The sequence below is a fragment of the Anarhichas minor genome, unplaced genomic scaffold (genome assembly GCF_050575085.1).
Source record: "Anarhichas minor isolate MPS153535 unplaced genomic scaffold, ASM5057508v1 ptg000058l, whole genome shotgun sequence".
Classification (NCBI taxonomy): domain Eukaryota; kingdom Metazoa; phylum Chordata; class Actinopteri; order Perciformes; family Anarhichadidae; genus Anarhichas; species Anarhichas minor.
This window is the reverse complement of record NW_027466504.1, coordinates 11,096,764-11,110,499: the sequence shown is the minus strand read 5'-3', so window position 1 is coordinate 11,110,499 and position 13,736 is coordinate 11,096,764. Positions and strand designations below refer to the sequence as shown.

Below are 13,736 nucleotides of genomic sequence, written 5' to 3'. Positions count from 1 at the left end.
CACCTAGCAGGTGGCTTTGCTCCTCTACCCAGACTCCTTGCGCATTGCTTTGAGGTTTAATATAATGCTCGGGGAAGCACATTTCAGTGGGCAAGATGATAGATTTAAGCCTCCCATCAGGCATTGGGGAATACAGAGTACTGCAGATTAAAGCAGGCAGGGGAGAACAGCATCACAAAGGGATGCCCATTTTAAAACCACATCATGCCAGATTGTCTTTTGCATGGCTCCTGTAATCCAGCAAGGAAATTGATACAAAGATGCTCCCGGGGGTATTGCTGCACGGTAAAAGGGAAGCAATGAGGAGTGACAGGGAGGGATTGGAAGACACAAGACGTTGTGACATGAAGCCTGGGACAGGTACTTTCTCTCCCAGCTCCCCCATACAGTAGAGACAGCTGGTGGGGAAGCAGGCGTTTCACAAACGAAAGCAGCAGTGATGCAGAGAAGCCGTGACATTGCAGAAGGTGAAACACTGTACAGGGAGATATTATACAAGCGGTGCACCTGAGCTGAGTAAGAAGCAATCAATGCACAGTTATTTGAAATGTGTACATTTCTCAAAGTCAAGTAATTCGGGAAAAGCTTGCTCACAGTTATTCCTTCAGGCAACAGAACAGAAACTTCTATAAACGCCAATATGATGGGTTTAAATACTAGAAATCTCTGCTTGATATCTACAGATTTTAACTACGGAGTATTATGTGTGCCTCTGCATGTTACGGAACATCAATACTTTGTGTGTAGTGGGTGAAAAGCATCGAAGTCATCTTAATTTCTTTTTCTAGTGATTTAGTTGTTACTCCTTTACCAACAATGCCTTAAAACATGTGTCTCTGCTTTTTCTAAGGGATCAACAGGTGTAACAGGGGACAGAGGATCCAAAGGAGAACGCGTAAGCAGCATCATCCCTAAAAAGAAGCTGTACTTGTGACTCAGACTATAATGCACAAAAAAGGTTTTGATGAATAGTAATGAAAGTCTTCACTTCAGCACAAACACGACTAATCCCCACAAGCACGTAAGCAGTAGATAAAGGCATTTAACGCTCGGCGCAGTTTCCTTTTGTATTTGCAAGGCAAAATTAAAGAGCTCTGTCACACTCACGCAGTAATCGTTTTGCAAACAGAGAATGCAAAATGAGGCTTTTAGCTTTATAGTTGGCAACATGACCTCAGGACTGGCTGGACACTGTAGGAGAAATAGGCCAGTGTGCACAGCATGTTAAGTGATACAGTTGTGTAGGAGTCAGGCTGGAGAATAGTGAAATGCAGTTGTCATTGTTGTACTGCCTAACTCAACGGCTTGGCCAGTGCGTCCATCATATAAAGCTGAGAGATGTCTGGGCTTCCTCACTGCAGGGTGATCCGGGGATTCCTGGAGAAAGAGGTGTTCAAGGCGAGAGGGGTCGCGCAGGAGATTCCGGACAGATCGGACCACTAGGTCATAAAGGAGATCCTGGCCCCCCAGGACATTTGGAGACTGTAAACCTCTTGGTGAGTTGTACATTTGCAGATACCACCGATAACAAGAAGAGTATCCCCCCCGCCGCATGATTAAAACCTTTATCAGCCTACTTCCTCCCTGAGCTTGTGTAACTAGTTCAGTTCTTCTGTATGAAAAATGGTGCAGCTACAGATGTCTGCATGAAACATCAAACAAGGCTGTGCAAGGGAGGTTGCTGTTCTCTTTCTGCTCAGCACTTCCCACTCCACAAGCAGGCTGCAGCAGAAGGTCAGAGAGGGAGGAATATGGAGACAGAGAAAAAGACAAGCGATATGTGGGTGTGCCTAGAGCTCTGCGGAGCAGTGAAAACACCTCCGTGTGTCCCAGACATTTTACACATGCTCTACGCGGTCTCAACAGTTACATAACATTCACAGCAGTGATGGAAACTGTTACTACTATTGCTACTATTGCTTGTTATGGTTACCCTGGAAAGTTAACAATGTTTGAGTGGCAGAGCATGTATTTGTATGTATTTAGAGGCATACAGAGCTAGTATGAAAAGCTACATTTGACATCTTAAGCACAGACTGATTCCGTTTTATACCTAGCTGGATTTGAGGCACAGATCTGATATTATAATGCAAGGTAGTATTTCGCCAAATAGTGTTACTACTCCCAGAACCCAAAAGCACAAATTCAGAAGCAGCTAAGCGTCCATAATCCTTTTAATCAGTCACAATCCAGGAAGGCAAAACAGCTGAGGGATAGGCACACACTTTAACCAGTAATCAGGCAGGCAGAATTCAACTTTATCAAAATGAAATTCAAAAAAAGAATGAGTGACTGATGAGGATAATGAGGTCCAGGCGTGGACATTGGCAGGTAGGCTCAGGTAAGAGGACTGAGGTGATAGCAGGGCAGATGAGGCAATGACGGGAGAGTGAGTGATCTCTCCTCCCTGTTGTTGTTTTCAACACAGATGGTTTCAAACTGCAGTGGAGGTCTTTTAGTTGAGAAAGCTGCCTCCTCTGTGTCTCCTCTGCTGCCAATTCACTGTGAACAAAGATTTGTTTGTCTTCTTCTGCACTGCACACACACAGGGTGATACCAGCTTCATGGAAGAACTCAAAATGTTCATCAGAAAAGAAGTACTGAGGGTCTTCGAAGGTAGAACATTTTCCCGAATTACATTTTTCTGGTTTTTCGTTTTTTTCTGTCTGCATTCTGACCGTGCATTTTTTTTTTTTCTTACCTTGTAGAGAAGCTATCGAGCACTGCCGTGCAGCAGAAGACACATGCAGGGATCTTGGCTTCACAAATCCACGGGCCTCCAGGACCTCCTGGAAAAGACGGATTACCAGGAACGCCAGGAGAGCCCGGACCTCCTGGTACTCATGGTAAGAGCTCAGGCTGCCAGACTGAGCTGCTGGATGTGAAGCAGGCAGCATTTACTACTGCGTACACAGAGCTGCAGGTTGACGTGCACCACAACATCCATCACTTAAATATGTTTTCCTGTACATAAAAAGTTGGTTTGGAGCTGGATTAGGATGGGGGAATCAGTATAGGTTGACACGTGTGTTTTGTAGGGATTCATGGGTATTTTTCTCTTGCTTGGACCCGTATATCATTGCAGACTGAGGGGCGGGGAGCAGAGGAAAGGCCAGGAGTGTGGTGCACAGCGGCTCTCTTGGAAATATGAAGACAAACGAAGAATTGACTGTGAATAAGAGACAGTATTATCAATGTGGACAGGAAAGAGGCCCAGTATTGATACCTCACTCCGGGAAAGAAAGCTTCTAAAGTAGAAAAGGAGCATAGTCAGGAAAGAGGGTGGACGTTCTTTATCTGACTGCTCATTCAGCACTAACGGTTTGCTGGTCAGGCTTTATACCTCATCCTTTGCTTAGAATTGTATTGTGTCCGCAGCAGAACTACGATGTCTTTCACTTTTGAAGAGGAGGAGTGTGTTAACGTGTTGTTGCAGATCAAAGCACCACTGCATTGGCCTTTCTCTTTGTATCTACCTCACATTATTCAAGACCATTTACATTTTTAACCCACTGCTATAACATAAAATGCTGCTTTCATTCAAGAATAATGCAGTTAAAGTAGGCAACTACTCGACGATGAATATGTGTGCTGTGTTAATGCCATTTGCATTACACGTCTTTTTGTTTAGCTTGTTTTTTTTATGCTTCCAACGAGTGTTTTATAGGTGATTATTTATGCAGCTTTGCAATAAATATTTATTGAAAACAAAAAAAGGAAGGTTTTTTTTTCCCCTTGATAAATCTAAAATTCAACAACTTCTTAATTTTTTCTTTGTTGACTTGTGCCTCCACTCAGCTGGGGAGAGAGTTTGGGGTAATATTTCCTCATTATTTCTCGTCATCCTCTGCTGGAGACTGTGCTCCTCAGGAATATCCAACTTGACTTGTTCTCCGATACGCCAAAATGAATTGTTTATGGAGAAGAATAACCCCTCTGTTGAATTCTTTTTTTTTTTTTTTATCCTTGGTTTGATTTCACATGGCTGAAAGTCTCAAGCTGTTAGAGAATACCCATAAGGACGCATGCTGAAGAGCATCATTTATTTTTGTTTGTTTTTTTCCCCTCCCCTGTGTTGTCATTGAGTGCTCATTTATCATTCTATTCATCTTTTATTTTTGAGAGCGTAGTGACAAAACTCACTGTTAGTGATGGTGTTTTAAGTGCATTTCATTAATTCAGCATTTTGTTGTTTTTAACATTCATTTTTAAATTTGTATTTCAGTGCATTCCGTATATTTATTATTACTGACTGAAACAAAGTGTCTGTTATTATATCAGCCTATAATCTCTGCTTTGTGCTGGATAATATCAGTAAATATCCCACAGTAATTGGTCTTTGATGGAGCAGCAGCTCCAAAAAAAGGTGTTTTTTTCTTTTTCTTTTGTAAGGCATAGCATGAATATTTAGATGTTTCTGATAATGCTATTTACAATGGCGTACAACAGGTGCAGGACTGCAATCCTATCAATCAAGCATGGAAAACTACTCTGTGGCAATATTATTTTCTATTAACATATTGTGTCCATTAGTGCCCCCAAGAAAACAATTGGTTTCTACCAAGTGCAGACCCAGGGTGGCATTTTCGATTTATCAGAGTGCACATATCCAGCGTGCCACCCAACCGTATTGCCCTGTGTGCTATTCAGCATTTGTTTGCTTAAGGTACAGGGCTATTTTCTCCATGGATCGTCTCCTCCCTGAATGAATGCCCCAAGCTCTGTGAGTGTTGAAAGAAGTCTCATTATCGTGGCAATGTGTGGCCAGACCCTCTCTCTTTGAAACTCGGTTTCGGAGCATTCATAAGTCTTTTTTTTTTCTTAGATTTTCCTCTGACACGTAAGTGTTGGAGCGTTTCCCCTTTGGGCCGGGCGCTGCGATGCTTGATACGCCTGTCAATGTTTCTGATGCACTCTATGCAACCGCTGGTCCTGAGACTCCATTACTTTAAGTGCCTCATGGGGATCTATTTTCACAGCCCCTCAAATTCGTACTTGTATGCTGCTGTTTTGAACTGTAAAGACTCCCAGGCTTTGCATGGCGTGAGAAAGCCTTTGAATAACGTGTTTGTGAGCATACTGTTACAATCAATGCACTTGTTGGCCTGCCTTGAACATACGTGTAAATGCTTTTGTTTTTTTCTCTTCAGCCTTAAGCATGTTGTTGTGTTCATCTCTGCTTGTTCTTTCACATCAGAGGTTATCATGCAGCAGCCAGTCCCCATCATAGAAAAGACACAGTTTTTAACCCAAGATGATTTGGGTCAAACAGAACAAAAGGCTTTATGATCATGTTCATGTTTTATCCAGTGAAGTACATGTCTGGGTTTAGTTTTCATTAATAGACGTGACTGTTTTCTGCATCTGTGGAATGGAAAAATCTTTTTTACTTGCTGAATGCCTTTAGTGACCCACATATCTGACCTGCGTCAGTATCAGTACGTCTTTCATTATTCAGAGGTCTGGGATTGAAACTTGGAATCCAGAATAGCCCGTTTCCACATCAACTAGCTGCTTTTCTCACAAAAAGTGCAGACTCGATGCCTGACCGTGCCATCGTATTGATGATATATCATCAATAAAGCTAATGAAGCTGTTCGAGTCCCTGGACAGATATAAAGGTTGCGAAAGAGAATCCTTATCTTGACAGTTTGACTTTAACATGTTTTGACATTTGAACTAATCTTACTAATTGTGCCAACACACGCTCTCCGTAAACATGACACCCCCACAGCTCTACTTCATCTTCTACTACAGTATTTCTTTGCTCAGCCAGAGTTTTGTGTCTGTCCTCAGGGTACAGGGGTCAGAAAGGAGAACGAGGTCAGCTCGGTCTGGGGTTACCAGGAGACACGGGATCCACGGGGCCGCCAGGTAAGAGGCATATTCTTTAGTGTGATGTGATGCATGCACTTGAAGTATGTGGTCAAACAGAGGCTTGAGCTATTGGTTGAGCAAACGTGTAGAAGGTAGTATGAAAGGAGTAAAACAGTGGAAAGCGTATCTGAAAGAGGAACAGAATTTTGTGAGTCAGCAACACGCATCAGCGAAGATGTTGGTGGACTGATGTTTCATGCTCTTTTGTTTTCCACTGGCGATTTTTTACTTAATTGCATAAATTATTAATACAACTATTACTTAAACTGCACCCATTAATGTGTAGATTAACAATGGATCAAATGTGTGTAGAGTGAAAAGGGTCATTTATTGTGTTGAACCCACGGAGACTCTGCTGAACACGGAGGAGCAATATGCTGCTGAAAAGAATATTGCGCTTACTTTCATCAGGTGGAAACATACCAAATGAATGCCAATGTTGCTATGTATCTGCTATAATATGTCAATGTGTTCACAGCCTATTGAGCTGCCTCCCGCTGGCCAAAAAAAATAAATGTAATGCTTTAAATCTCAAACCTCAAATTCTATTTCAGCCTTCATTTAATATCTCATCATGTTGGAGACAAACTCAACTCCCAGATGACATTATGTTTTCTAAAAACTCTAAACGCTGCTGTAACACAAATGGACTCTCAACAGAGGACGAAATGCTGCAATGACGTCCGTTCTGTAAAGTAATAGCTCCGCTTGGTGTTGTCCTCATCAAAGGTTTCCCTGACACAACCAAAGATGTCAGCCTGTCCCCTGCTCCTGTGAGCTAAAAAATAACTCCCCGTACCCCAGTGGAGCGATGAGAAGTGGGATTACCACTTGACTTTCAGTCTGTGACAGGAGTGTATCACTGAACCTAGAGTCACTCATCCAACTATGTATGTGCATAATGCATGTGTAGGGCAAAGGGAACTTGGCTGTAGCTCCTCTTTAAAGGACAAATCACGGCTGTTAAAAGACATCTTCTCCAGGAGCGGACAGTGATAGGAAGCCCCTTTTTGGCACAACTGGCGGGGGGTTAGACTTCAGCTGGATCTTGGAAAGAATTTAAAAAGTGAACAAACTGCCACAGTGTCTGGCCACTACTTTGGCTCACTTCCTATAGTCCCTGTTCAACGGAAGAGTATTTTTACCAACCGAACTTTCTGTCTCTTGGCCATTGTAATGAGCTCGTACCCCTTGAGTTCCACATAGAGCAGGCTCCCCCTGGACCACCGGCAGGTTCATGGAGACTGCGACAAATTAAGTCACATACGGGGGATTTTCCAGTGTTGGTTCCCATTACGACACTGGCGACAAGACTGGGAGCATCTCAGTGAATGACAGCTGCTGTGATATATGTGAGAGTGACCACCATTGCCTCTTGCTGTCTTTTTCCCCCTGGGCTCTTTGTACCCTGATAGACCTGGACGGAGCTGAAGCTATGCTCGCCTGCGGTGCATTAACTCTGTGCAATAGCTAATTAGCAGAGTTGAGCTAGCAGCTGTAAGAAGCCACCTAGACACAGGGGAGGGAAGCATTTTTGATGATGATAGTGCACCTTTGCTCTCCGCTACCACCACAGCACTGTGCAGAGTTTGTGTGTGAGCAGTTAAGCAGGAGATGGATGTGGCAGTAACGAAAAGGGCATGTTGTGTTTTCAGAGGGAGGAAAAGGACAAGGCTGTACTTGCAATTGCTTTTGTATAAACTGTAGAGGGCACAGGGCTCCCCCGAGCTGTGACTGGTCTGACTGATGTAATGGACACCTTGCTGGACTGCAGTGGGGAGCTTTTCTTTTTATCATAGGCTCATGTGTTAGGTGTGTTGTATGGTCAGTATATGAGAAGCAAAGTGGACACCTTTGTCACTTCAGCGAGCTGTTGCTAAGTGACGTGAGATACTAATGTCTCATCTGCCGTGATGACCTCACCATATTGGAGAATGAGGAAATGTACCTTCTCTGTCCTAACAGTGAAATTAAAGAATTGGTTATTTATCTCCACCAGGAAGATGCTTGCATGAGTCGGTGAGAAGAGTGTCCACGGCTAATCTCACATTCTGCTGCATCGAACTGCATTATGTTTTGTTGTGTCTGCCTGCCCAAGGGCTTTCTCCAAGCACCTATTTATTGCTCGTTCTATACTGCCATTGATTGCCTGCTGGCTCCTCACTTACTGCTCTTAAAGTAACTGTACTTGTAACATTCAGAGCATTAATATAGCAGCAGACCACTATTTGCTATGTAAAGATACAGTGGAGTAATGTCTACCTGAGCAGAGAATGAAGACGCTCCCCCTGTGTGTGTGTGTGTGTGTGTGTGTGTGTGTGTGTGTGTGTGTGTGTGTGTGTGTGTGTGTGTGTGTGTGTGTGTGTGTGTGTGTGTGTGTGTTAAATGCAGTGGTCGTTGCAGACACACCTGGCAGAGATCTCCACCTTTCTACTTGTAAATGAGTTGATTCATTATCATAATATATTAATTAGCTTTTCCAATATGGGTATGAGAAATGTATGTATTCAGTACATAAGGATCTATTGAGGTCCACTGCAATAACCGTTTTCCGCACACGTTTCAATAACGTCTAACATTTTGTTTTTTGTTTTCTTCAAATCATAAACTCAAACAACTAAATGTTGTCAAATATAAACTATATGAGCGTTACAATATAATTCCAACTGAAAGTTGATGAACAATGTCATTACACTTTTGCAAAGCCCCTAGAAGAATTCAGTCACTTTCATTTAATTATTGAACACAATTTATTTTTAATGGAAGTTATAGTCTGACCGATGTCACTGCGTAACGGTGACACTGTTATTAAATGACCTCAGGCCGGGTTTTGCATTTCTGTGAAGCCATTTCTTCTCACTTATCTTACAACACTCACCAATCACAATATTTCTGCAAGCAGCTAATATCGGCTGATGTATCAACCTGATTTTATCGGTTTAGCTCCAGGAGAAATATCTGAGGTGGATATAAAGCATACTGTAGCGTTTTGAATTAAAACCAGTCATATATAATATATACTTTAATGCAATATATCACCCTGCTGAAATGTGATAAAGTGCAGCCCGGCGCAGGAATTAATAATGACTAATTCTCTGTCAAGGCCCTCCTGGGATCACTACTCAGGGCCCCCCTGGCTCTCCGGGGCCCCGTGGACCTCATGGGACATGCAACTCCAGTGACTGTCTCCTTCCACCCCTTTGAACCCAGCAGAGGATGTTCCAGTGCTGACGTCCAGCTCAGCGCTGCAGCCACAGAGCAGGAGACGGTCGGCCTCGCTTCCTCAGCTCTGGTTTATCGGACAGACTCACAACTGACCTCTTTTGATCACTTTACAACAGCATTTGTATGCAGTCAGGATTATTCTTTGATGGGTTTTGTTTTGAATGGAAAAGAAAATCTTTTGAGGTTTTTTTTCTTTATTTTGCAATGCTGTACTTTAAAGTTATTTCTTGCTTTCACATCCCCTACTGGTATGTAATTCATTCCTTGTCAACTCTCATTATGTCTTTCAAGACCATGAAATGACTTTGTTTCATCAAGTTCAGTCCTGTCAAAAAAACATGATCTTAATTATTTGTTTGCCTCCTTAATGGGCGTGCCTTTTCACTCTTCTGTCCTTATTTGGATAAGCCAATGTGCTGGCAGAAGGTACATCTCACATTGTGTGTGTGTGTGTGTGTGTGTGTGTGTGTGTGTGTGTGTGTGTGTGTGTGTGTGTGTGTGTGTGTGTGTGTGTGTGTGAGAGACAGCGAGAAAGAGATTAGCTGAATGAATATCCTTGGTTTATGTGGAGGTGTGAGAAAATATTAGATTTTTGAAAGTCCTTATGCAACCAAAGTGCATCAGATGTGTCTGATATGGAAATTATTTATTAGAAGCGTGTTCTTCAAGAATGTACGTAAAGATGGAAATAATAATTGTAGTAAATGTAGCATGGATATTCAGTAATGTTATTACTAGAAATTGGATTAATGCATTTCTGGATTACTGATATGCATTATCACTGACACATTTACATTGTGCATGGTCATCATTTTTTCAAAGAATCTGCAGTATAATCATTGACATTGAATCATTTCTGTCTGTTGTCTGTCGGTTACGTGTCGGTGCTGACCGCCATATCTTTTGTAGTACAAAAACCTCCAGCTCGTACTTTTTGTCTGAAACTACTGTGTTTGTAATACATCGAGGGCAGATTTGAAGAATGTACTTTAAATGTTGTGTTTATTTAATGAGTGTGACGTGGCCTCACATTCACCTCTACTGTTGGTTTATTCTGAAGAGAAGTTGAATGAGTGATTTTTCTTTTTTTCTTCCTGTCTAATGGGACCTGACAATACAATTACATAAGCAAGTTGTCATTGTAATGATCTGGTGTGTGTGTGTGTGTGTGTGTGTGTGTGTGTGTGTGTGTGTGTGTGTGTGTGTGTGTGTGTGTGTGTGTGTGTGTGTGTGTGTGTGTGTGAGATGGTGGTTATTAACATTTACTGTTTACATGGTGTTGTGTATGATGATTCCTCTGGTTTATTTGTATATTTATGATTTTCAGCCACAAAAAGGAAATCGGACTACTTCACTATAACTTCAGACTTTTGCTTTTGGTGTGCTCATTATCGTACTTGAACCTTCTCATTGTTTTAACAGTATCATGGTCTACATCCTGGTTTTTCACTCACTGACCAGCACTGTGTGTCACTATGTATTGTCTCGCGGTTTGGATTTATTTATTTGCTATAAGAGGTTTTAAAGCCATTTTAATGTTCTCAACAAATTTCAGAAGGTTTTGAGTCAACTTTACCAAAAAGTAAACTTTATAATCACGCTAAACATTTAACTTTTATATATTTTCTTAAAGCTTTTATTTTGAGCGCTGTTTAATGAGTTTTGACTCAAAGGCTTTAATTTTACTTCTAAGTGTCCTGCTGTGATTAATGTTTGAAAACTTCTGTGGGTGTATATCTGACATTTTGTGACGTTATAAACTTGGTTCTTTCTGTATATCATCCTTTAAGATCTGTTTGACACTTTTCTTTTTTACTTCATCATACTGAACATCATAAAAAGTCATCAGGCTTCTTTTACACATATGAATCAAGAGTATTCTTTCTCAGCATGCAGGCTTGGTTTTATCTCTATCCGTGTGAGTGGGTCTAATTTCAGATGGGTATTGAATCAAATGTCTGCCGCTGCTTTCATTTGTGAGTTTAAAGAGCCCCCTGCTGGACACGCAGCATTCATTTTCTCATTGCTTGTAATGTAAATGGAAAACAATCTTTCTTTGGGTTATAGGCTACATAAAATCCCCTCCTTTTATTGGCTTCTGCCCTTTCATCATGCCAATTTAATATTTGTTTTAATGGGTTCCCCTTGGAGAGAATAACGCCGACCTTGACCAAATTCAAATGAGGCAGCATCAGTGGACTAATGTGATCTGAACTTGTTGGTGTACTGTTGAGAGCAAACTCTGCGCATATTGAATTTATCTTGAATTGATATTAATGTGCGCCGGTTTGTGACTTCAATTTAGCTAAACTTTGTGATAACTAGGGAGGACACAAAATGGCCACTAATGTCACAGCCCACTTCACTAGCAATTTGGTGCCAGCCAGTTTTACGTCGCTCTGAGTTAAAATCCATTTATTCTAAGTGTAAAATGTTAGATGAAAGCAAACTGAAACGATGGAGGTTGGAGCATCCTTCAAAGCGAGTGACGTTAAACATCCAAAGATTGGCTTGTCAAATAAGGCAAAAGTCCTTTGAAACAATATGTGTTATACTTTATATTTCATTATTGCTTTTTTTTTTATTGTAATGTAAGTTGATCCTGTTGCAGCATATAATCTAATCTTGTAAATAAGCTTGTAATGAGGGGGAATATGGATCAGCCTCTCAGCACGGTCCCTCGGATTAAAAACGTCTGCCTGCTGCTCTCAATGTAACTCCTCTCTGCTCCTCTGTAAGCTCATGTCCTGCTGTGGGACTTGAATGTGTCTTTTTGAAAGTCTTTGTTCTGTTTAATATCTACCTCAGTCCTGGTCTACATGATTAGCCATTTTAGAGAAGGAGAAAAAAAGAATACAACACAAACTGTTGCCTTTTACTGAAAAAAGTAATCGATACCTCATCTGTATGTAGAAACAGACAGTCCTGGATGTTGACATCAGTGTGCTGCAGGTCGACTTACTGGACTTTCGACAAAGAATAGGGGCAGCACTGATCCAGTGTGTGTGTGGTTACCAGGTATCAGAGGTTATATTTTACACCTTTCTTTGCAGCATCTTTTATTTACACTGATTAATGGCACCTGCCTTACATGTGTGCAATAAAAGTTATTCAGTGCTTTATTTCCTGTGTTCTTGTGTTGTGTTTTTGGGCTCTAACACAACCTGGCTTACAGGTTTCTTGTTTTTACAAGAAGTAAAATGTATTTTATGACACTTTGTTTGTTGAACGGCAGTTATATATATATATATATATATATATATATATATATATATATATATATATTTAATATTAAGTTAGTGTTAACAACATGAACGTCTTTAAGAAGTTATATCATATGAAAAAAAAAAAAATTTTCTTTGTCTAACCAAGACTTTACTTTTCAGTTGTCTTTAAAATGAAAATAAGTTTATTAAACATTAGTTAAAATGTAAATATATGTTTAAATGCTATTGTGAATGTCATTTTTTAGGTTCAAAGTTGAAACACTTGGAAACAGCTTTTGACAAAAACAATCTCGCCTTAAAGTACATTTAAAATTGGACCTTTTGCATCAAATGATCTTCATCAGCAGATGGAGTTTGCCCAGTTGTCATGGAAATGTAGATGGAAGACAGCAGATTAGACTGGACACCCTTGAGGTGCTCCAAAAAGATGGATATTTGAGCGTCTACATGTCGACAAGTGGGAAAACTCCCTCTGCTGATGAAGACCTTGTGATATGATCGAAAGCTCCAGAGCAGCTGGTAAATGGATCGTGAGGTGAGATTGTTTCGTCAGCTGTGATATCTTTGTTTTTATTTTAGGTTTTGGAAAAACTACTGAGAACTTAAATTTTGCATTTGCTCATATTTGTCACAGAATTTATCATCACAAAATTATACCAGAATACAGAATGCAATAATCACTTCATGTGTTGTTTTCTTTATTTGTAACATTAATGAGGCTCCCCCTCATCCCTAAAATATCTTTCCATACATGCACGACTGCACTCTGTTGTCATTATGTACAATGAGGCAAAATCTCACATCAGGTTGTTTTGTAGGAAATATAATTAACCACAATTCAAACGTTTTTTTACAGATTTACAACATTTTCAAAAAACTGAAGTCAGTGTGACTTGATGACATTCCATCCTCTCTCTACTTTCTATTTTGAACGGCGACGCTGAAACAACAGCCAGACAAGTAGAACAATATATTTTTAAAGGGGCTTTCAGCAGGTTTATCTTTGGTACATTAGCACATAGCAGAACAAAATAATTGGAAAAAGGCACTTAAACCAAACAAAATCCTGATCCTGATTTGCTTTGGGGGGGTTATTCGAGGAGCTTTTATTGAAGAAACCTGTAAATGGTGAGCATTAAAAGAAAATGCAGGCAGAGGGTGCAAGGAGAGTGGGATAAACAAACATCTCTGGTCTTTTAATCTCATCTCAGAAATGTGAGCGCACTTTCCTGAAGATATCAAAACATCTCTCAGGTAGAAGAAAAAAAAACACAAGAACAAGCTAGATTTTTGCAGCACATCAAAAACAATGTTTGGGGGGGTTTTTTTCATGAAGAGGCTGGCTCATGATGGTGATGTGGCCGGCACAAAATATGCTCACATGAATAGAGGTTAATGGATGGAAGG

The 13,736-nt window shown here is 40.7% G+C and overlaps 1 protein-coding gene across 4 annotated transcripts in view; it reads left to right on the top strand.

Moving 5' to 3' along the window:
• Positions 1 to 12,224, top strand: part of LOC142932743 (uncharacterized) — a 92,703-nt gene extending 80,479 nt beyond the window's left edge. For 3 of the 4 annotated variants that reach the window (XM_076076786.1, XM_076076784.1, XM_076076785.1), the window contains 6 exons: positions 851 to 895; positions 1,362 to 1,496; positions 2,550 to 2,616; positions 2,709 to 2,846; positions 5,797 to 5,874; positions 8,981 to 12,224. In XM_076076786.1, the coding sequence (XP_075932901.1) occupies positions 851 to 895; positions 1,362 to 1,496; positions 2,550 to 2,616; positions 2,709 to 2,846; positions 5,797 to 5,874; positions 8,981 to 9,081 (564 nt within the window). In that variant the 3' untranslated portion in view covers positions 9,082 to 12,224. Of the gene's footprint in view, positions 1 to 850; positions 896 to 1,361; positions 1,497 to 2,549; positions 2,617 to 2,708; positions 2,847 to 3,085; positions 3,717 to 5,796; positions 5,875 to 8,980 lie in introns of those variants that run through there. The other variant, XM_076076787.1, reaches the window with a different exon arrangement.
• The last annotated feature ends 1,512 nt before the right edge of the window (positions 12,225 to 13,736 follow it).